This window comes from Paralichthys olivaceus, chromosome 15 (assembly GCF_024713975.1).
Source record: "Paralichthys olivaceus isolate ysfri-2021 chromosome 15, ASM2471397v2, whole genome shotgun sequence".
NCBI lineage: Eukaryota > Metazoa > Chordata > Actinopteri > Pleuronectiformes > Paralichthyidae > Paralichthys > Paralichthys olivaceus.
The window spans coordinates 13,537,828-13,562,412 of NC_091107.1; the positions used below are offsets into that span (position 1 = coordinate 13,537,828).

General features: G+C 41.3%; 1 protein-coding gene and 1 long non-coding RNA gene across 6 annotated transcripts; one reads left to right on the plus strand and one right to left on the minus strand.

The window, feature by feature from the left end:
* Positions 1-155: 155 nt before the first annotated feature.
* lrch2 (leucine-rich repeats and calponin homology (CH) domain containing 2) lies at positions 156-23,717 on the minus strand. 4 transcript variants are annotated; one of them, XM_020085605.2, is made up of 21 exons: positions 23,343-23,707; positions 15,119-15,263; positions 14,781-14,907; positions 14,587-14,692; positions 13,287-13,423; positions 12,414-12,544; positions 11,819-11,906; positions 11,058-11,154; positions 10,839-10,933; positions 10,663-10,730; positions 10,162-10,266; positions 9,624-9,692; positions 9,139-9,201; positions 8,336-8,384; positions 8,119-8,259; positions 6,742-6,789; positions 6,583-6,646; positions 4,788-4,900; positions 3,072-3,209; positions 2,867-2,944; positions 156-2,389 (listed from the first exon to the last, which is right to left on the minus strand). In XM_020085605.2, the coding sequence occupies exons 1-21, from the start codon at positions 23,680-23,682 to the stop codon at positions 2,270-2,272; spliced, it is 2,322 nt and encodes a 773-aa protein (XP_019941164.2). In that variant the 5' UTR covers positions 23,683-23,707; the 3' UTR covers positions 156-2,269. The 4 variants fall into 4 exon arrangements, 3 of the variants coding, with proteins under 3 accessions (XP_019941164.2, XP_069395447.1, XP_069395448.1); XR_011246147.1 differs by lacking the exon at positions 4,788-4,900 and having other exon boundaries at positions 23,343-23,715; XM_069539346.1 differs by lacking the exon at positions 2,867-2,944 and having other exon boundaries at positions 23,343-23,711.
* On the plus strand, positions 2,833-9,132 carry LOC109628499 (uncharacterized). 2 transcript variants are annotated; one of them, XR_002202654.2, is made up of 3 exons: positions 2,833-2,959; positions 3,080-3,211; positions 8,735-9,132. It is a non-coding gene; the product is annotated as an uncharacterized lncRNA (long non-coding RNA). The 2 variants fall into 2 exon arrangements; XR_011246148.1 differs by having other exon boundaries at positions 2,883-2,974.
* Positions 23,718-24,585: the final 868 nt, after the last annotated feature.

A 24,585-nucleotide genomic window follows, 5' to 3' on the forward strand; every position in this document is an offset into this window, starting at 1 on the left:
AGAACCGATCAGAGTCCTGAATCCCTCAGAGTTCAGAAGCCACTGTTACAAAGATCTCCTCAAAGCGGAGGAATGATTACAGCCACCCAAAACAGTTTCAGGTGTGTAAATCAGATCGTATGTGATACAAGTTCTGCAGGAGCTGTGTGTGTGTGTGTGTGTGTGTGTGTGTGTGTGTGTGTGTGTGTGTGTGTGTGTGTGTGTGTGTGTGTGTGTGTGTGTGTGTGTGTGTGTGTGTGTGTGTGTGAGACGTTCATCAGACTGAATAAAAAATCTAACAAGTGTTGATATTGTCCACAATAATGTTTACACTGTAGAATGCATTGACAGGATGCCATGAGGATATGGCACTGGTTTTCTTTACAGTTGAAGTGATGCATGTAAGAGAATTTCCACACTGAGCAATGTGGGCAGGTGAAACACAGATCCTCTCCCCTTTCAGTGGTCTGAGTATGAGACACATACACGTCAGTAAGGATGATTAATGAGAAATGATTTTTATTGATTGTAGCCTGCATTTACCAGCATTCATGTGGGTCACTGAGGAGATCAATTCTGAGGGTAAATAGACAGAAAAAAGATGTAATCAAGGCAAACCAGTGTCCTACAACTGCTTCCAACTGGTGACTTTGCTACACTCTGTGGAGAAAGGGTTTTCTGGAACTACCAATTATAAGTAGAGAGCAAAAATAAAGTTTTAAAATGTACAAATGGAAACACTTAGCACAACGCTCAGATGGTTCGTGACGGTACATTCTGAAACAGATGGTGCCACATCAAAATAAATAAGACTTGCATGCTGACAACACAGCAAGATGACTGATGTTATCCTGCAGAAATAAGGGAATTGTTTTGCATTAACATACAATGCCGTGTCACATAATTTTGGAATTTGCGTCACCACATCTGTAAAGCTGGTTGGCTGACACAATCAGCTCAATGTTTGTGTCAGAATCGAGCCCCTCCTCTTATGCCAGTGTTAGCTAATATAAAAACTTCCATAGAAAAAAGAAGTCAGCACAAAGCAAGAAAATATAAATATAAAATAAGTGAATAAATACATAAATAATTTCCCTGAAATAATAATGAACACAAACATCAGGGCGGCTGGGCTGTGGATAAGATCACATCATGTGTGAGAGAATTGAGGAGTGATCATCACAGGGGCCAATCACTCAGACCCCTCCACTCATAAACACACACAATACAAACGTGTTTCATATGAGGTGAGGAAAAGTAATAAAAATCTGCTTTATATATAACATGGCAAACCCATGATCTGAACTTAATGGGAAGCATTAACTGGGATGAAAGTATAAAACCGTTAGAAAAGTTTAGGATATCATTTTTCAAATATGGAAACTTTGCATGTACACTGCAAATGCTACAAAACAGGAGCTTCATGCTTTTGACAACAGTCCAACATGTTCTCACAGTGGTCAAATGTGACTTCCCCCGGTGCATGCAGGTTTGTATTAAGAAAAAAACTTGTGCATGATCTGTAAATATGTCAAAAACCACACCCGTGTTCAAAATGGGCAGATCGGGTCTACTGTACTCCCTTAAGAAGGGACAAGCCTTGCATTCTCCCTCGATAAGCAGAGGGGATGCAATTGCTAAAATGCAATACTTGGCAAATATGAATCAGGATTGGCTACTGAACATGAGGTGCAGTAGTGGATCTGATGCAAACTGTAAAAAACAGAACTCTTGGAAAATTCATGAGAATAAAATCAGGTACAACGCTGTAACTCAAGAGTGTGAGAACCACTCGATAACCACAGGCAGTGGTTTAGGGTTACGAAGCCAGCATGCCACTCAGGTCTCCTTGGTGAAAAAGTGAGTGATATATCGGTCATCACCTCTCTGCCGATGTTTCCAACGGCTGTATGTAAAACATTGTTAGCACTGGCACTTACTGCTCGATAATACTGAGCATGTTGAGAGGGGTGTAATGGTCTGTCTACAGACCCTCTGTCTCGTCTGTCCCTTCTCAGCAAGCCCAAACTGTGCAGCTCAGAAAACACACATTGCAAGTCCACACACATACAGGATGACCCCAGTAACTATAGAGCAGGACACAAATGAAGATGTGATGGAGAGAAAGTGGGCGGCGGCTGACATCATATCAGGAGATGAGGGGTATTTCTTGTCTCCTGTTTCAGTCAGGCAGAAAATCCACCGGTTCCTCAGACTGGGGCTCCGTGATCCCTGGAGATAGGGGTTGGGTTGAGGCTGGGGGCAGGAGTTGGCTGAATAGCTGCTTGTGTCAAACAGCTGACAGTTGTGAGGGCTTCAGTGCGGGCAGATCAAGCAGAGCCTGGACGGTCATGCCCACCTTCACCAGGCCGCGCTCTTCTAGGATGTGATGGGGCAGGCACAGCTTGTCCTGAGTTCACAGAGGCATTAAAGAGAGACAGCAAAAACAAACAGACAAAAAAAAGTTCAGACAGCTTCGCCTCTCTGACATAATACTGTTGGTAATCCACGAAAAGCAAGTAAGAGCAGGGCACACTTTCAAAATATGCAACCAATACATCACACCCCCTCCAATTGGCCCTTGTCAATTTTCTGGTGGCTGGCTGCAACATAAAACATGCCTCCTCCGTGTTAGTGGATGGAAAATGGACAAAACTAAAAAGTAAAGTAAACATCAAATAAAAAGATGATTTCTGTCATTTTAAGTTGTTCTTTTCATGTATCAGCGGGAACCCAATCGGCACAAGATGGCAGGGTTCGTTTCCAGAATATTTTTCTTCAAACTAGATAATAATCATATATATCATCACTCATCCTAAAACAAACATTAATGAACAGAAATACGATGTAAAGCTGTGATTACAATGCAAACAGTCTTTCTGATTACCTGTGTAACACCCAGCTTCTTACAGGCATCCAAGAAGTTCTCCACATTCCTACGGCATTTAGCCATGCTCAGTTTTGGCTGGAAGTCATGTTGGTAAATAAAAGCAAAGTAATAACTTCCATTAACTACAAATAACTGCAAAAAAATGCAGATGACAAAGTAGTATAACTATTTCTAACTGAAAACTGAGTTTGAATGTGCTTACCACTGCAGGCGACGGCACATGGATGCTGGCGACAGACCGAGGACAAATGTGATTGGCTAAATGGCAGAGGACGACTCCATCCATCAGAGCGGCTCCAACGTCATCTGGGAGCAACACCTTGAGTCTGGACTCAATGTTCTGTGAGTTCACAAAACAATATTACTAATGTAAATCATGCGAGAGAAACTGTTTACGTGACAGGAAATATTATTTTCGATTTTCCAGAAACATTAGCTGTGAGAAAATAAACTCTAATGTGTTTAATGGAGTTAAAAGTATTTCCATTTAACCATGTATAGAAAGTAAATGTGCCAAAGTGCAAAACACATGTTTCCTGCAGCTAAAAGTAGAATATTATTTGAATTGATGACATCTCCTGAGCTGCAGTTGTGCATTCTTCCTGCAAGACAACCAGTGGTTCAGTCAGTGTGGGGGATGTCTTCTTCAAACTTGATAATAATCTTAGATATAACAAAATCTATACTGACCTACTTAAACTCTATTCAACTGACTAGTTCTATCAATTTGTTGTAGTGGAACAATCTTCAATAAACTTCCTCATTCCAACTATCTCAAGAGCTTTCAAGAGTAATCCAGTACAGAAATCTGAGCAGGAAGATGGTCACCACTTGCCTCCTTGATCTTTCTATAGCCTTGAACTGACTCTTTGTCAGCTGTGAACACCGTTCATTTCGCCTCCAGTCAAGAATCCTGGCTCCTTCACTAATATGTAATAAATGCATTGGTTTCATAGAGCGTAGGGATTTTTCAGCCACAGTAGCTGAGAAACGTAATGTGGCTTCAGCTCTACAGCTTGTTTTAATTACTGGGAGACAGATATTTCATAGGTACCTCAGATAATGGCTATAAATGTGACATGCAGTTTCAGACCTTGCAGGTAAATCATGAGACTTATGACACAATGGTTCTGGGTTCAAATCCAAATGCCTCTCGCGCACTCCAAAAAGATGCCTGTAAGATTTATTAGCTGGATTGGTTCCATTCACCCTGTAACCTTGAGGTGAGGCAGCACAGTTCAAAGATTCATGTTTTATAGCAGCCAAGTGCAGCACTTTTTAATGATCAAATAATAATCAAAATGATATCCTGAAAAAGACATAATACCACACTGTCTTTTGTTCCTTCATTTCACACAGCAGGTGTTGAAAGAGGGCAGCGAGGAATACAAGCTGGTGTTTGAACAGCATCCCACTTCCTGTACTTTACTTTCCTCAGGTATATCAAGGCATGTCAAAAGTCACACATCTTTAGTTATATTTAAATAAAAATTATTTTTCAAGCACATTTTGTATTTGAAAAACACTTCGAAAATGAAATTCTTAACATGTTGTCATATTATTGTTAATATTTTATAATATCTGAATTACCCCTGCTTCCATGCTCAGGCAGTGTGTGGAAGTTGAGAAAACTTTAAGCAGAATATGCTCTACTGCAGAGGCCAAACAAAGTGGGATGTGTCAGCTACTGTTTGGAAAAAAGATTATGACTCAGCTTCACCAGGACATCATGTGAAGTTGTGAAACATTTGAATTCCTAAAAGAGAACTTTCGCAATGGCACATTGTGTCTGGACATCAGATTTACTGAAAGGTATAAACACTGGGACAAAAACCAGATCTGACAAGCTTTGGTATTCGAGTGACACATTTGCTTTCAGAAAATGCAAATAGCACAAACAAGTCGTGAGGTCCCTGACCTGCCGCAAGAGTCCTATCTGCTCCATTTCCTCTCTCAAGTGCTCCATCTTCCTCCTTATAGTGAAGCTGGGGTCTGTGGAGCTGTACTCCTGCCGACTTCCTTTGGTGAAGGCTGGAAGAATACATTTCTGATAAAGCACAGCGAAATACACAGAGGCAAACATCCTTTGTTTGATAGCCATTACTGACTATAACAGCAGATCCACCATCTGCTTCAGGATGGGGCAAAAACAAAGAGAGCTGGTATGCATTCATTAGGCCAAAAGCACCAAACAATGCATCTGGATATTATTTCTGTTAAATACAAAAGGGTGTGAAACAAAGAGGAAAGAAATATCACTGCATTTTCCATCGTGTTGCAGATTTGGCTTATCCACCTCAGTGCCAGCAATGGGAGACTAGACTGACAGTAAATATGAAACACTTTGGCCGGTGTCCTTCTGTCACTGCCACCGCTGTGGATGAAGATATGCAGCCGAAGCTTAACCACAAAAACAGGATTCTTGAAAGACCTGATAAAAAGCAGGATAGTAGTGCACATGGAAATGCAGCCAAATCTTTTTTCCTACGAATTCCCCATAGGAAAGGTCAGTTATTTTCCCACAATTCTCAAAGTCTCCTCTTGTAAATGGTTTAATTAAAATGGCAACACATTCTGTGACTCAACTTCCTTTTATATATGGCATTAAACCAGATTCACAGTGACACTGCTACTCGACCAAACGGTTCTTAACTTCATCTTCTCAAACATCTTATGAGCACAATTCTCACTGAGACGATGCTTTTTCTTCTTTGATTAAAGATAAATTGAGGCTGCAGCCCTACAGACAGAGAAGAAAAGGTTTTCTCAGCAGGATGCACAGTTAATTTAACTTGTTCCAAACACAACACATATCAAAACATTAGAAGGTTTTGAGAGATCATCTTCATATGTCAACATAAAACCCACCCACATTGAGCCTGGATCTGCTAGAGGTTTCCCCCTATTAATGAGGGTTTTTCCTCCACAGTCGCCAAAGTGCTGCTCTTTGTGGGAACTGTTGGGTTTCTCTATATTAATATGATTTTAAGGTATTTCCGCCTTCTATGTAAATTGCCTTCAGATAATGTATATTATGATTTTGCGCTATACAAATAAAATTGAACTGAAATTGAATTATATGCAGTTCACTGCATTTTAAGGGGTTGTATGGTATCTATTTGACAGCTGAAATTAATTGTTTTCAATCAAGATTTGATGTACTATGGCATAAGATAAGTTGTTATAAATCAATGTTAAATTAGCGCACCCACAACAGTAAAATACAAGTCCTGCTCAGGCTTGTCATTTACCGACAATGCACTACTTATTATAACTCCTCAGTTCCTCAGAAAACGTCCCTACTTCCAGAGAAAGGATGCTGCTGCTCCGCCTCATTAATTTGCCTTTGTTTGGCTTTGTTTTGAGGAAAGAGTTCATGAGCCTTGGGTTAAAAATGGGTCAATATATACAAAACACACATTTAGCTGTAAAGATAGTAAAAGATACACAACTGCTGGGAAAATATATTTTGAGATTGAGCAATTTTAAATTTTTTACTTAAGTCTTGTGTGTTTAGTTTCTGTTTCAGAAATCTTTGGAAATCTCTTGTAAACAGGCATGGACTTTGAAGCTTGTCAGGAATTTTCTCACGATTCCCCATGTGTTTGAAAGATAAGGGTGTATAGCCATGAGTCCTGTTGATACCAGTGAACAGGAAACCTCACAGCAATAAAGTTGAAAAAATAGCAGTAAAACAAGCGAAATCTTATTACCTGATCTTGGCTTTAGTCCAAACACTGTTAAAGTGGTGCTGAAGTCTGCGTTACGCAAGCCCTCCTGGAGACAACACATTCATTATAATCAGTCAAGGGCACTATTTCATTTTACTGAGGGTTTTTTTGTGATTGTAAAACACTTACACACACACTTACCTCACAGTCCTCGTTCCCGCAGCTTTTCCGAGAACTCTGACACTTGTACTGTCAGGAATAGGTAAAATAAATTATTTCCATGATTTGAAAAAAGTTCTATTTTTTAATTTCTATTCATGGTTTCATATATTTTATAAACTGATGATACATGATATGGGGGAGATGATAATGACTAATAATATGTTGGCAGTGGAATCCCGCATTGCGTGTATGTATGGCTGAATTAAATAAGTGTCTTAGTTCTGGGCCTTTTCTTATCTGTTCTCTCCCACCAGCGATTGTATCGAGCTATGCATGTTTTAACACCACTGATATAAATGTTTTTTCCCTGTGCCTACTTGTGCTTCAGTAAAATTGTTTCTTGGTGTTTGAACTGATTTGGTGGAGGTATGTGGAAGATCCAGGAATCTTTGTTTCCCCTTTAATAACATTTTCCCTATTTTTGAAGGAAGTAATTCATGGATCTGTATAAGAAAAAAAATCTGGCACATTTAGGAAACTAGGAAAAGGTATAAAGTAACGAAGTACAAATACTTGTACTTAAGTTGATTTTTCAGGTGTCTATTTTCCTGACAACTTTTTACTTTTACTCCCTACATTTGAACACATATATCTGTACTTTCTACTCCTTACATTCTCAAAACTGGATCCTTCCTCAGGTTCACCTACGGAAACCTTGTTAGGATTTTTACTTCCTCTAGAATGATCCAGGTGCTCATGCAGGACCTCGGTTCAGTTCAGTCTTTATTATTCTGTCTGAAATTTGGCAACAAAACTAGACTGTGCCCAGTGATTTTTTTCTCTGTACTATCTCTGTGCAGGTTGTTAACAAAAGAGGAAAACTATCCTATTTTGTTTGCCTACAACTTTTTTCATTTTGCATCACAAGTGTATCATTGAAGTTAAAAATTCATTTTTACTTTTAAGTATATTTCAGAGCCTGTACTTTCTTACTTTTACTTGAGTAAAGGAGTTGAATCAGTACTTCTACCTTTACCAGTCCTTTTTTCTGTACGTTTGCCACCTCTGGGAAAACTATATCTATAATTTGGTGCAGCTTGACTGAACTTAAAGGTTCAGTGTATAGAATTTAGTGAAATCTATTGGTGAAGTTTCATGTTGCAGCTGAATACCCCTGACCTTACCCTCCCCTTCCAAACATGAAGGATCCCTTTCACCTGAATCTTACACACTGGAACTTTAAGGTGACTGTTGGCAGTCGCAGTGGCATGAGCTCTACTTAATGTTATTCTAATTGGCCACTGTTTTGAGATGTCTGCCTTGGATACTAATCATCCCAGAGTCAGAGTTTAGCCTCACACCACTGATCAGGTTTGTCTGTTTCCATTTTACCAATCACAAATTAGGTGCTCATACCTTGAGATAATCTTTTCTCAGGTACTTGTTCCTCCTGCGATCTTCATTCTGATTGAGGATGGGTGGGACTTCGGGCCACTTAGGCTCAGAGTCTGACTCATCCGTTTTCAAGCTGCCGTCAAAGGAGCAGGAAGACGAGGGCTGCAAAAGCAGACAGTTAAAAATAAGAATCATTCTCCAGAGAGAAAAACATCACAGGAGGAAAAAGAGTTTTTACCTGTCCACTCAGCACTGACGCTCCACTGCTTCCTTCATCCAGAGAAGCACTAGAAGAAAGACACAACACCTATTCTTCATCTGGGTGTCAGGAGAATATACTTCATATGTCTGTACTGTGCAAACACTTTAAGCATTTGTGGAAAGAATATTGTCAGATTAGGATTGTAATGAAAATTTGCACGAGTTTAGCTTGAGCTCTTTCCTATGTCTGATCTTGTGTGATGTGTTACAATAACTCCTTCTATAGAAACAGTTGTGCTTGCATAAGAGGAAGTGTCTGGCGTAAGTAACTAGACTACAGCTGGCCTCAGTTCTCATGCTATTACTCAGAAACGGTTGTCTCCTATGTTTCCTGTTTACCCAACTCTATAAAAACCTTCTCCTTTCACAATTCCAGGTGTTCCACTCTGAGTATGAAACCCTCTGCAGAGCTCTATTGAAGACCCAAAGATAACTCCGGTCTGAGAAACTCTTTATTTCACATCTCCAGATAAATTTCCACCACAGGATGCTTTGCAAAGTAATGCTCTGAATACATTTTATTTATTGTCTTTCAACTTCATACAGTGTGAGAAAACATAAATTCAATAATCACATCTGGTGCAACCACTTAATTTAGAGTAGCATATTCTACAATTTTACTTTGTGTATGGTACACTGAGCTGTCATTTGAGCCTAGAGCCACACACCATCATGATCTAATGGAATCATCACCTGATGCCAACATGCATTCCACTATAAATGCGTCTGTTGAGTGGGACTGAACATGTTGTGCTGCACTAGGTGTGATTTACTACTTACCTTCGAGTTGTCTGAGGCGGAGCCCTTGGTTTGCTGCTGGAACTTCCAGAGTGACTTAGAAACCTGCAGAAAAACAGAGATTCAGTTCCAGGTACAAAACTCTTTTAACACAGTAACTTATAATAACAATGACTCGGTGCATTTCCGTCTGGATTCTTACAAAGACGTGTTTATGAATATCGCCGGCCTGACAAGGTGTCTGTCGACATGCTAGGCATCATTTTAGCAACAGCAGTGAGTCACACAGCACTTCTCAAATTCCACACACATTCCAAACATGGTGACACAGAACACTAAGTCATAAATGACCAGAAAACCCAAATGATGCATGCATGAGATTTTTTTTTTTTAAAGCTTTACGTAATACTGTGGTTGATGAAGAAGACAAATAAACACACCAGAGAATAATGTGAGCAATAGCATGTTTCAGCCATGTGACACACAAACTGTCTGTAAATGACAATAGAGAAAATCTCCGCCTCTACCTGTGTGCCCGGCCAGTTACTCTCCGTCGGTGAATAAGACTCTCTGCTCTGCAAATTAAGGATCGCCGTCTAGAAGCCGTACATCAAATGTGCGGTAGCCGAGTCAGGGGAGAGAGCAGGGAACAAATGATGATCAGGGGAGGACAGGAGTGAACAGAGAGAGAGAGAAAGAGAGAGTGAAGTAAAGCTGATAAGAATTTGATTTGCATGTGGGGGAAAGAAGTCACATAGGGGCTGATGGGGCAATATTTGGGGACACAGAGAAAAAACATCTATCTGGATATTGAGAAACGAGAGAATGAACCCACAGACATGGGGGGGGGGGGGGGGGGGGGGGGGGGGGGGGGGGGGGGGGGGGGGGGGGGGGGGGGGGGGGGGGGGGGGGGGGGGGGGGGGGGGGGGGGGCATGTTACACGATGAGGAGGAAGGAGAGAGCATTGGAAGAAACGTGGATTTAAGCAGTGCAGTGAATGAAGTGCTAAACTAATGTGCAGTGTTTCAGTATCAGGTGATGGAAGAGGGAGTGAGAGCCACGCACCTATTCTGCTGCTCCTGCTGCAAAAGCTGAACAGCGATCTTCCTCAAATCCAGCACCTCCTTCAGCTCATCGTCCTCTTCCTCAACGAGCTGCTCCTTGTCAGAACTGCAATGAAGTCAAAGGTGTTGCCATCACAGACAGTACACAACCTGCCAGCAAAATACAGCAATCTGGCCCAAATTCAATGAAGTTCTGCATCAACACCATATCACAAAACAAAAAAATTCAATACACCTCAAGGTAAAGAGTTAAATCCTAATTTATTTATGTGGCATATTTGGCAGTTTAATCTCTAATGATGTCTGATAATCTGTACAAGGACACATTGTAGAAGGTATGTCCCCAGTAAAAACCGCTCAATTCATAGCACAATGATTCTTTTATTTCTGTTTATTTTTGTTATTTCTGCTGACTGGCATATTTGCATTTCACAGTCATGGCTTGTTATTACAACTAAAGCTCAAAGAAGCTATTCATTCATTTGACTGATAATAAACTCACCCTGACTCCTCTTTCCAGCTGTCTTTATCTTTGCCTTGTTGTGACAAGTGAAGAACTTTCTCCAGTTCCTACAACACACACAGTCACACATATTTAACATTTGTCATAATCCTTTTCCCAGATGCTGACCTAATATATATTCCACGTGTGTGTGTGCATGATAGATAGCTTCCTACCTTTATACACGACATATGACTCTGCTGCCCATCACACTCTGAGAGAGCAGGCTCCTCATCAGGGTTGGGATCTATAAAGTCATAGAGATCCTGATCTGATAGAGGGAGGAAGCATCCGCGTTGATCAAATAAACTGTCACATTTCAGGCACTTCATTCAACAACCCCGAGTCTCTGCTATCGCTTTCAAAGGCAATGTGTGATACTTATTTTGGGTAACCTTTGCAAGAGTCCATTTTGGAGAGGAGCGAGAGGGCGTCAGCACGGGCTGTCTCTGAAACCTGGGAGTGCAGGCTGACGGTGTCGTCGTCTGAAGGCTGCGGGAGATGAAAAAAATGAGGATTGAACTCCACCATCTGATATTAAGATATACATATTTGCACACGATTGTTATTTTAAACCAATCTATGCTATATTTACGATTGTGCAGAAACAGCAACATTTAAATCTAAATCCACTACTACATGAGCTGTCATTATCAGTTTCCATTTCCTGCCAAAATTATAGACCACTTCATACATCTGAACTTGACTTCGAGGATTTAGAGACTTTTCACTAGATTAAGTCTCTACAGGTATTGCTCAGCAGCAGGAGGGAGACTAACTGTGTCTGGCACAGAGGTTGATTCCCCCACATACACACGGCTCATCAATCTAAACTCCGTTATTCCTCATCTGTCCAGCAGTCGACCTCAAGGAGCTTCCTTTTTGCCACTTTGTGCACCGCGTGGTTCCGATAGCATATTCAGTCTCATTCATCCTTTTTATGAACAGGTTTTTCTTCTCTGGTGTTGACTGTGAGGCTGAATGTCAGTCAAATAAAGACACCCCTGTCTTCTATCCCTTCATCTAAAAAGTCTGTGAAAAAGTCTGTGTTTGTGTCCCATTGCTAGAATTCCACAGGGTATAGTTTGAAATGTATGTACCTCAAACTGGTCATGCATTGCATTGACAAGTGAATGTTGTGTGCTTAAACACTGACCTCTGTTGTAGACAGCCTCTTATCACCGTTGTCGCTCCCAATTCCAGAGTCAGGCCCGTGGTTCTTACTGGGGTAAATATCTTCTATGCTGGAAATATACAAAACAAACAGCTCACTTAGTCTCCTGTGCATCGCAGTGCTTGAGAAAAATCTTATTTGCATGTGCATTTGATAAGATGTCGTTTGATTGCATAATATAATGAAAACACATAACTAGACTACTGCAGATATGATACACGAACAAATGCATGCAGACTTAATATACAACAACACAACTGAAGGAGCAGAAGTGATAAAAAGATTGATCTAGTTATCATTTAGCTCAGAAGAGCCCATATCTCTGCCAAGGCCCAACAGTCCCCTCATGAAACCACATCTAAATTCACTAGATAATGATTTTTATGTGGATATGCACACTCATAAATTTTCTCCCTTAACATGCCTGCTTTTTTTCATACATGAATTATTCGCTAAGAAATGAGAGAAGACGTAGAAATAAGTCTGATCTTGCAATGTTAAAGAAAAAAACCATCCTGGTAATCTGTACAGTTACTTTTTTGTGAAATCTTGCTAACAGAAGAACAGGTGTCCGTACCTATCTGTGAGTGGCTGTGGAAGGCAACGTTTACCGAGGGAGGGGAGGTCCAGGGTGTCTGGTTTCTTATCCATCCTACACGCCTGGATGTTCAGGTACTTGAATATATGCACTTTGCCCTTGAGACAAATCTGAAACACAAACATACAGAAAAAGTGAGTTACTGTGAGAAATACATGAATTCCTCCACTAGATGGTGAAATTGTACCAGGCTTATTAGGAATGTGAGGGACACAAAATTCTGTCAACTTAACCACACTACAGGAAACCCAGAAAACCCCGTTTGTGAGTGTTGAGGAATTTTAGTATATCCTCACACATTACTGTACATGCCCCTATATACCGTATTATGTATATATAATGCATATTACATTATATCAGTACACCATTAAGAGAAGAGTGCCTGACTAATTCCACTCTCTCTAAGCAGTACACAAGGTCAGGTTATAGATAAAGGACCAACCAACAGAATAAGTGTCTACGCTTAGGGACTTTCATATCTAACTCAGATGCCCCAGACAGAGAGGCACAAACTTCAACTCTTTTGCGTATTACACCAGCATCCAATAGGATGCAAACACCTACATGTAACATAGAGAGTGACAGCAATTCTAGCCATTCATTGATGTGCTGTTAGAATGGGGAGACAGTAGAGGGAGATATATGGGGATGCTTTGGGAGACATCTTTAGACTTGGGGGTGACAGTTGCTCATGTTACTCTGTTAGCATTTGTATATTGTTCCACCTTATGGTCTCCTTAATGCATCAAGTTTACATTCAAATCTTCTGAGTTCTCCTTTCACCAGCTTACAGAAAACTTCTATAACAGTGAGCACAACATGTATACTTCAAATCCAAGTGACTGCACGTACTTGTGCGGGTGGAGACTGCATAGGATTGTTGTCGAGGATGATGTGCTGCAGCTGCCTGAGTTTCCTGTAGGCCAGAGGAATCTCTGTGATCTTATTGCAGGAGAAATCAAGTCGGATGAGGGGCAGGTCAGCCAGCTCTGCAAGAATGAATAAGGCGATAGTTTTATCAAGAGGCTTTGGATGGATGTGATGCCCTGCTAACAACAAGGTAACTAGCCTCTTCTTACCTGGTAAATGCCCGAATCTCGTTTCCAAAAATGTTATTAATGCAGATTTTTCAGTCTCAGAGCTCCATCTTCCACTTAAAAGGTCCAATCATGTCAAACAAAGTTTTTGAATTCACTCAAATTCGAATACATGCAAAATAAATGGGAAGAAGTATCTGCGACTGCCTCTGTGGCCCTGTTCAGACCAGGTATTAACATCTGTTGTGAGAGATCCGGTCCCAAGTGGTCAACATCAAGTTTGTCTCTTCACACCAGGAATTAGAATGAATCCTGAATGTGACACATTTGTGATAGGGTCTCACTTCCCCGCTCAACATGCAAATAAACACAACTGTCATTTGTGTTTCCTATGGTCAAATTATGTTGTTTTTACCCAGTTTGAGTTTACAGATGTGTCCGGTGACAATGTTTGTGTGTCTTGTCGTAATGTTGAGTCTTTGTGTCAGCTCTGCAATGAAGAAAGACTTTTACCAATTTAAGAAAAGTATCAGCCATTATATTATGATCAGTGTTGGCGGTGGCTGGGAACAAATCAAAGTATTAACACAGAAAAGTGCAAAGAAATGTTTAAACTGTAGCGGGTCATAGACGTCAGCTGATGAGGCTATGCTTCATACGTGGCCTAGGAAACATTTATGTTCATGCAGCGAAAAGACAGAGTGGTCAGATCTCAGGACACATTTAAAACCTGTACTTAGCACTGAGCATTTGTGATGAGATCAGTCAGGATGGATGTTAATATCGGGTGTGAACAGGGATTATGTCTTTTTTATACAGAGGTCAAGCTTGGTAAATTCACTTGAGCAATAACGGTTCACACAGCCATGGACCCCCAGCTTTTTCACTTTATAGATTATAAACACAATGAGAGGCTGCATGATTTATTGTGTTACTGGCATAATTATGAAAGGGTGGCTTTAAATTGTTGTACTTTTCTTGAATTACATCATGACATGCTGTAATAACAAGAAAACTGTAGAGAATGTGATTCTTGGCAGCGAGGAATTACAATCCCTCAAAAAGAAATGAGATGATGTAGCTTCTTCAAAGAACATCACACATGAAAGACTGACCCTCAGGCAGCATGTGAAGACAGTTCTTCCTGATGTTGAGTTCCCGTAAGGCGTGAAGCCTTCCCACCTGAGCTGGCAGAACCTGGATCTCATTGCAGCTCACGTCCTGCAAGATGAGACAAAGAGTAGGAAAAAGGGTTGTCCTGGCTGCACAACACACACACGCACACAGAAGTCTTTACACACTCACTCACCAATTCCATCAACTCTTTGGCCTTGCCGATCTCCTCGGGGATGGAAACCAGCTTGTTGTTGCTCACAAGCAGAACTTTGAGAGGGAGGCTGAACAGGTATTTTGGCAAAACGGACAGGAGATTTCGACTGCAAACCAAGACAAAACATCCACTTACTTTTAAAACTGCACTCAGAAGCATGACAGCAAGAATCTGGTGTCTAGGAGTTGAGTTTCAGCAAAAGGGGAAATGCTTCTCTTACATTAAATCATTTTCAACCTATTGCTGCACTGAAAGGGGAACAAGCAGGTCTTCAGAGATACAAAACTAAGTTCCCAACAGTGTTAGCAATGACTCACCTGATGTCAAGATAAGTCAGCATCTGCAGATTGATGATAGCCTCTGGGACGCACTTGATGCAGTTGTGGTAGAGAATGAGTGACTCGAGGGGGGCAAACAGACACACTTCTGGAGGGATTTCTGTCAGACGATTCTTGGACAAATCTGCAAGGTGGAGAGACAGATGCGGATAAAGTGTTTGCACTTTGAACAAACAAAAAACATTAACCTTACAGGATCTGGACATTGTCCACTGTTTTTCCTTCAGGCATGAGTAGCCACGGGCTTGCCTGATCAATATGTTTCTGGGACAGAGCAGTGGGAGTGCCTCTTCATCGAACACTGGTCTAACATAACACCAGAATCTTGGGCCTTGACGTTTTTATTACTGGTGATGAGATCCCACTGTTGTCATTATCAATCTCACTGGAGTGGCACAGTAATGAATGTAGATTTCTATGAATGGATGGAAAGTGATTATGTCAATTCCTATTTCTTGAAAGGTAGGCTGTGAGAAATAGAAGAAATTTTTTTTTAAAGGAAATTTGCAGGGAAATATTTTCTATACCTTCTATATGTACAAATGTATTTAGCTATTTTATTTTTCTGAGCTCTACATTGTAACTCATTTTAATTTAATTACGTGAAGTATGCATTTTTACACCTTAATCACCATCTTAGTTTAGCATGTTAACAAGTTAACATTTTCAATTTTTTTTCAAAAGAGTCAGTAAGGTCAATCAACCGGGGACCATGAACCATGAATATCCTTGAATGTCAGTAATTAGCATTAGCATGTATTTTTAAAGGGATAGAAAAATACATTACAAAAATTTACAAAAAATATACAAAAAGTGTTTGCATCTAATTAAAATTCCTGTGCTCTGCTTTACTGCTGAAGCCAATTTGCTGTTAAATCAATGCCCTGCAGGTAAAAGTGGGTACTTCTACTTGGCAAAAAGTTTACGAATGTAGTCCCTGTTCTAGAGAATGAAAATGAGCACAGCCTCAAATCTGCATGTGACTCCTATGATAAAATATTTACATACAGGCACTTGCCCGAGAACGTCACAGCGAAGAAGCACTCAAGCAGATACCAATGGTGAAGATTGATACTCAGCTGCTCTTATTTCTCCCCCATTCATTTAAATCTTAAAGTAATTTAAAATTTTATCCGAAATGTTTTCTACGACATCTGATATCTTGAAGTCTGGAGGCTTGCAGCCCCTCGTCCGCAGTCAGATGTTTTAATGCTGTGATGTTCCTACTTCCAGATATAAATTAGATGGAGTCAGACACAACAAACAGAATATTGATGGTTTTTGCTATTTTTACAGCCAAACTAGAGGCAGACTACAAATTAAATATATTCACCTCCAGACACGTATTGATTCAGCTGCTTCTAATTGATGTGTGTCTGCGTGTGTGTGTGTATGCGTGTGTGTCTATCTCTGGGTGACACAGTAATTAGAGGCCGACCTGTGAGGAGCTGCTCAGCGTAGACAAACACAATGAGCTTTCAATTATTCTGTCCCACCTATCATGAGCCATCCCCGCTGGAAAAGGACACACTACTGCAACCTCTAGCCCCTTAATGAATGCAATTACATCTCACTACCACCCTATATCAAATAACTACGCTGCAGCGTATAGGCTTTACTGAAAGTAAACACCCTCTGATCTGTTCAGAGCTGTAATGACTTGTTATATTTCTTATTCTTATTGTATTTCTTTTTTGTTATTAAGTGATATATGTTGGGACATTTATCCTAATACATTAATCTGAAATATGAATATTTGGATATACCCATATTCAGGAGTAAAAAATCCAAATCGGTTGATATATATAATAATTGGAAAAATGTATTGAGGCTTGATATTTTACGGTTTAAACATTAACCTTATTATAAATTACTACAGATAAAAAGAAAACATAAATGGTCAAAAATGTAAAGATTTTTAAAATAATATTTAAAAAAAAACATGTACTATAAACTTAGTTTCAGCATTTTTATTCTGAAGAACGAACGTTTTCATATACGTAAACATCACCACCAATACCAAAAACGTGAAAGGCTCATATCACCAATGAAAAGAGCCAAACTGCATGTGTCTGTGCATTTGATATAATTTGTTTCTGACAAGCTTTAAATGACCAACAATAGACCAGACAGGCCTCAATCTGCAGCTGTGGTCAGAGCTCTGACAGCAGCCAGTAAGCAGAAGTGAGACGCAGACCATGACACAGTCAGCAGCACAAAGGAAGAGAGGTCGAGGGGTTAAGGGAAACTGAAATTACCACATGGGCACAGACCAAAGCTGGGGTCACAACGTGTACTTGTTTTCCATTAAGAGTAAATTCTGCCTCTCCCTGAGGCCCGGCCCTTGATGCTGTGGCCCAGCTGTACACAGATGACTCCCCCACCTCCCTCCCTACAGCCCTTACAACTGGGGATCATTCTGCAGCAGTTGAATCATGTGGGTCGATTGGAGATGGGGGGGGCGGAGGAAGTCTGTGCGAGCCTATCTCCACCCATGTCTCCCTCCTCCAACCCATGCAGACCGTGCACCATCTGCAGCCCACAGTGGGTCTCTTATCCACCTGCTGGTAAGAGAGAGCTCCCGCAGGACACGGCTCGACGGGCAGACGAGCACTTTAGGTTCCACTCTGCTTCACTGCACCCGCACGCCAGATCAGCAATCTATTCATTTTTGTGGGTAGTGCAGATCATGTCCGGCTATGTCTTCCCATTACAGAGCAAACTCTACACTTACAACCTGAGTGATGGAGCAAATAACGGACTTCACTCCCTCTCTGCTGAGAGCTGCTGCAAAGGGATTAGGAAAGAGGAAATATATCTGTTGACAACTACAATTAAAAATTCAAAGTGTTCATCAGCTTCATACAACCGGACATAAATATAATTTACAAAACATCCCAGTATCAAGAGTTAAAACTGCAGGGAAACAGACACCAAACTACTTCAATCCCAAAGCTCTTTTCTGTTGCAATTTGCCAATGTTGTTATATTACAGCAAAGAGGAAATAGAACAAAAGCATGATTAATTGGGTTAATTATCATGTTGTGCAGCAGATGAGGCCACAGTTTCTGGACACCAGGTTTTGGGTGTGGTCTGCAGCTCTGCAGGGTGTTAGGAGCATGGCAGGTACCCTCTGTGGGGATTAAAGATATAAGTGCTATCAATCTGCTCTTGATACCTGAATGTGATTCCTTTTTGAGGAGCCATTTTAATAAATATTCTACAATACTAAATATTGTACAGTACCTGCAATACCTGTGAACCCTGCCTCTCACCTAATGTCAGCTGGGATTGGGTCCAGCTCCCTGTTCCCTCAAAGGATAAATTGTATAATGGATGGATGGATTATATTAATACAAATCATTTTTATTATTTGGTGGTAATTTCAGTTAATCAATTAGTAATAGTATCTGTTCATCCATAACAAAAACAACCCTAAAATGAATCCCAAATTACCATATAAAAGCAAATGTAATAAAAAAAATGACTTGTTTTTTTCAGTATCATATTCTGGTCTAAATCATTCACAAGCTATTTTCAGTTCTCTGGCTTGAAAGGAAAAGGTTGCTTAGTTTTTCCATTCAGTTCTTAAAATACCACAAGTTTCTGACCTGACCGTCTCCAGATCTCTCTTCTTCAAAAGCTGAAGTTATGTGGGGGCTCAGCGTGCTTGTCAGACATTTCCTAAGAAAAGATCAGTACCATATTTCCAAACTCGTGAGATGCCACTGAAGGGAATAATCTCCAGTTAATGAGAAACTCTTTCATATCCTGGAAACAGACAGAGGATCATTGATTAAAATGTCTAATTACAAAGAAACTAAAAAAACCTTCTTTTTATACGTAAAGTGTTTAACGTCATAAAATCTGAAGATGATAAATGCCATTTTCTGTCATAATTTCATTCTCAGTTAAGTTTTACTGACTAAATATTCAATAGCAGCATCATTAGTGACATAAGGCATTGTGTTCTCACTGACGGAATGCATACGTCTTGTCGAGACACACAGCGGCACATGAGAAGGAGCCGGGAGGGAGCAAACACCAGTCTGGACTTCTTTTTCAGGCTACACTCATACTGCTGTGATTGCTCGAAAACTACCACTACTACTAGTAAAGTGAAAATCAGCCATTCATCAATGGACGCATTCTGTGTGTTGTAGTTTGTATTTCATGCAAAAACAATCTACCAGTTCTTTTGAGTCCCCTCGAAGGAGCATCTGCTATTCTTCAGAGACCGTGCAGGAATATTTGATTGGATTTTAAGTACAACAGTGAACCATATTTAAGTAGCTACAGTAAGTGCATTATTGTGTTTTCATCCATCAGACCGTTTGTTCCCTTCAACGGAGTCTGCCTGCAATGTGTTTCAGTGACATTGACACCTTTTCCACTGGTTGATCATTAAACCCAAGAATGCCACTTGTGTCCTTGTGGAGTTTTGAAGAAACAAACTTTTAAAGAATGTAAGAAACGGCGAAGCAATCTTAAAATGTGAGATTTATCATGTGCTTCACGCAATCAAATGAATTGTGGAATGTTCTTTTGCCAACAGTTTCGACCAGCTCCAGTAAAACCAGTACACTATAGATGGACATGATGCACAAGGACTCTTGCTGCTTTTCAGTTTGTTCTTGGCTGTCAAATCACCTACACATGCACCCTCAGTTAGAAACAAACATCACACTTCTTTATCTTTTCTATGACCTCACATTCTTTGCATGTGAAATAGTATTTGGCTGTTAAATATGACACCAAACCCTTTACAGCAAAGTGCGAGAAGGTGAAAGACTTGTCGTGTGATGAGGTCTTACAAAAGGGAAAATAAACTATAACCTCAGTCTCATGCACATCTGGTATTCTTAAGTATCCTGTAAATAAATCATCACATTCAACAAGAGTTTTAAAATGTATTTTCATTAGCTACATCACATACAGTAATCACACTGTGGTGGAAGCACATCACACTTTCTAATGTGTGCTTGTGTGTGTGTGTGTGTGTGTGTGTGTTTGTGTGTGCGTCCCTAGGGGCACAGTAATGGCAGGCAGGGGCTCGCATGAACCGGAACATCTGCCCCAGGTTGATGTGGCTGGCCCCCAGCCTCTCTCCAAGGTCAGGGCAGTGGCTCTGAGCTCCTGCACTTTCCCATGGGAAAACAGACTGACTCGAGCCAAACTGTCAGGAGCACACTGCAAACAGACACCCTAGTGTGAGCTGGCCACGCTCTCTGTCTGCTACTCCTTCGTCAGATGGAGAACACTCACTTTGACCCCGTTATATGTAATTTCTTAAAAACCAGCAATATGATGGATCAAAAATAAAATAAAAACCAAATGTGCTTGTGGTTAAATCTGCAGTCCAGCTCTGGAAAGAGGAATCAGTCAGTTCTTCTTTTTCAGCAACTTTGTCTGGGGCTGTGAAAATAGTTCAACTTCTAACACTGACTTCTGTTTTTATACCACAAGCGGTAACAATGCACCCTAATGCACTCTATTGAAAGGTAGCTCAACCAAAACGTCAGGATGAGTGTAAAAGATACTGAAGCAAGTTTAGAGAGGCCCAAACATGGTGCAATTTTAGTTGCATTCTTTTTGGGGAATAAAAAGCAATCATAAGGCTTCTATTTGTGCCTCTTGAGTGAAGAACATTTTGGAGCTATCCACAAGACTGAACCACTTGCAGTGATACAAGGTTAGTATAAAATCAAGCATCAGAGGACTCAGTTTTCAAACAATTATATGAAGATTGAGTCCAGCACAGACCAAAACACACCTAAAGCATCCCCATCAAGGCCAAAGCGTCCCACAGGTGAGACGGTGCATTAAACAGTAACAGTAAAACTTATACCTCTGTCAAGGCCCAGCAGTCCCCTTAAATTCAATCAGGCTACACCAAATTGCACACACTCAAATATCAGTTCTCTAAATTATTTTATTTCCTCAAGATCCATGAATTATTCTCTGGGAAAAAAGAGAAATTATATATATTTTTAAATAAGGACAAAAAAAAAGTTAAAGAAGGTGAAAAGAAATGTTTTGGTTCTGCCCCCTGATCCAGATCCTTCCCTGACCTATACCACATTCTTTCACCTTGTTTCCTTGTTGGTAGTAATTATAAAGCGTGCAGACTGTATCTTTATCTACAAAATGACTACAGACCATTTCTCTTAGCCGCCTATTTTCTTAAAAGAAAATAGGTGGCTGCACATACGGCTGCACATACTGAGTTCAATACCCACTGATTTCAAGACTCTCAAATACCAAACAAGACAATTGTCAGAGTACATTATTCTGTTCCAGAGGCTTCAGTGACCTGTTATCGTCTCAGTGATGAGACAGAAATGTAAAGGTTGCATTCAGCGTTGAGAAGCTGTTTCTTTTCACAGCAGAGATACTGCGTGTGGAAAAGCTGCTGTGTGGTGTGGATCCCTCTTTGCACGTTTGAAAGTGAGACCTTCCTCTAGCACACCCTTTATCCGAGGCATCGAAATGAAGACGTGGGGGGGGGGGGATACTGAAAATACTGCAGCATTCAAAGTGACTGGATTAGTGACAGAAACATGTGCTCCCTCGCTCCTATCTCTTTTGTTCACTATCACGTGCAGACGTTATTGCAGGATCCCATATGCAACGATCTCAATAAACTTGGACCATCTTGTTTTAGCTGGAGGCAACTGATGATTTATACAGTATAGCATAACAAGTGTGTGCATTCAGCAGTTCATAAACGTCCTGTTGCATCTGTCACTGACAGAGAGCCATAATATTCAGAGCTATAAGCTTATCACAACCTATTAAATGACACCATTACATCACATCAATTCACCACGCTCGACTCAAACAGTGGTTCATGTCGGGTTTGGGATCCATTACAAGCACTGAATGGATGTCAGTGTCTTTAAGCACAACTATAACTGACACCGAAAATCAACAATCTGCACTCACGTCCGAAACGTGTTAAATGTACCTGCATCACTTACTGTGGTTTGTCTCGAGAAGCTGCAGCCATGCTCCTCAGTATCTGAGCCTCTAAATATTTAAACTTTATGTAAAAATCTGTCAGTTGTCCAGGAGGTTAGGGTTTTCTCTGAGCTATACCAAAATGTTTGAATTGAAATCCCCTTTGGATGAGGCTCGCCAAAAAAACAGCGGCTTGCCAGAGTAACACCATATGGTAAGCGGACACCTCAGAGGAGGAGACAGTGATTCTGAGATAGAGCATCTGCTGGAAGTCTGCGATAATGATGGAGGAGGTCCCACTGATGGTTAATGGAAATACTCACTCGATGTACCACGAATATAAAGACAAATATGAACACATCCACGAAATCTAGGAAACTGAAGCAAAGTCTTACCAGTAGAGTGGTTTATCTTTGATATTTTGGAGTATAAAAGTGGTAAAAAGGCTTTTCTACATGCTCACTGTAAATTAGTATGTATGGTCTGGCACAGCCTTCAGAAAACGTGAGTCTAATACTGACCTACTGACTGAGCAGGCTAATGGAGCAGCAGGATTGATAGTTGATTATTCCAATCACCTTCTGAATAAAACTGAATAAAAATGCATGAGCAAAGATCAGAATATACATTTCTATCAGCCATCATATGAAACCAAAACCAGATTCAGTGTCTTCCTCCTCTCTGTCAGATTATATTGCACCCAGGCAGGCAGGCAGGGGGGCGAGGCTGCAAGTACCCTGCATCTTTTGTCTGCTTTTGGCGAAAATGAAAGGATCGCATGTACGTGCATCACACGCTCACTGCGACTCATGTTCAGAGAGCGTGCGTTTTTACACCTGGCCCCTCGGTTCAGTCACATTCTGCTTCTGGTGCCGAAATCAAGCAGCAGCTCGGCGTGCGAACCGCTGCACAGCGCGTGACTAGGGTGCGCCTGCCGTCTCATTCATGTGTCTCAGGGGGTGTTGAGACTGGCTTCCACCAAAACAACCACACAACAACAACTGAGCCCCTTTAGTGCAGAGCAGAAGGTGTGATATATGAGGCCAGGGTGGACAGTGTAATTACGAGTACAGAGGCCACCTCGGTGTCCCCGAATGTCCCTTTAAAGATTGTCACCTACACACCTTGATGCGCCCCTGTCCAGAATAAAGCAGACACAACCGTGCACAATGCCTGAATCCAGCGCGTATGCCCAGCAGCGCGTTCTGGCTCTGGCTCTGTCTCTTTTGCGCAGCGACCCACCTGCTTGTGTTGTATCCGTCAAATCGTAGCTCATGCCCGGGTACTCCCTCAGCTTCCTACCGCTCAGGTTCAGTATCCCCGAGCACACGGCATCATCCAGAGCCCGGTCCAGGCTGCGAGCCGTGTGGTGCTGCTGCTGCTGCTGCTGCTGGTGCTGCTGGTGGTTGTGGTGATGCTGCTGAAAGTGGCTGATTCCCGGGCTCCAGTGAGGTCCACCGGAGTGCTGGAGGCTCTGTAGAGCCGCGGCAGCTCCCACACCCCCCTGACTAGACGCCATTTTCGTAAAAAAGAAATTACTCTTACAATAATAACAGCGCACAGCGGCAGTCTCTCCGCCCATGCGCACATTGGCCAGGGCGCATTCACCGGGACGAACGCTAGGGGATGGGCTTCTGAGGTGGTGATGCTGCTGCTGGTGATGTTGATGATGATGGTGGTGGTGGTGATGATGATGATGCTGAACAGGGTTTGGTGGCCATTTTAGGCTTTTACCCTTCCTGCACCTGCTAACACCTAAAACCCAGGAGGGCCCCTCAGTTCAACACACAGGGGGAAACGGCCCTTCATTAAAAATACATAATTTAGTTCTAATGCCTGGAGGCCAGGGGCTGGCTACTGACAGTGATTTATCACTATGATAAAAACTGTATAAGAAGACCCTTGTATTTGAATGTTAAGTATCCTGGGGTGCCACATAATGCATCAGATAGTAATATGCCAGATTAAAAAATATAATAGTAAACTGTGTACATAATAAAAGTAAAGATAGATTGAAAAACAATGATGGTATGACCTTACAAAAATGCTCAGGTTTCAAACTTGTTTGACGCCAGAGGGACAGTAAAGTTGCCCAGATGTCTCTTTGGTCAGCTGAAGCACCTCAACTGCCCCACAGGTCGTCTGGTTGACCCGGACACCACCAGTCAGCCCAGGTACTGCAAGTGTCCCTCTAGTTAGCTAAAGCATCCCGGCCCCAATGTCCCACCTCTTACTCTCTATTCTATACTTTCAGACACTTGTCTCAATGTTGTGAAATGTATTTATTCAAATGGGAATAATAAATGGGATACACAAACAAAGCAATCCAAGACACAAACATAATACAAACACAACAACGTGACAATATGTTGCACTATGTCTTATCTTATCTTGTCTAACCCCCCCCCCCCCCCCCCCCCCCCCCCCCCCCCCCCCCCCCTCCACCTTTGTAAATTGTGGCCCCCTTACGGCCCCCCGATTTACA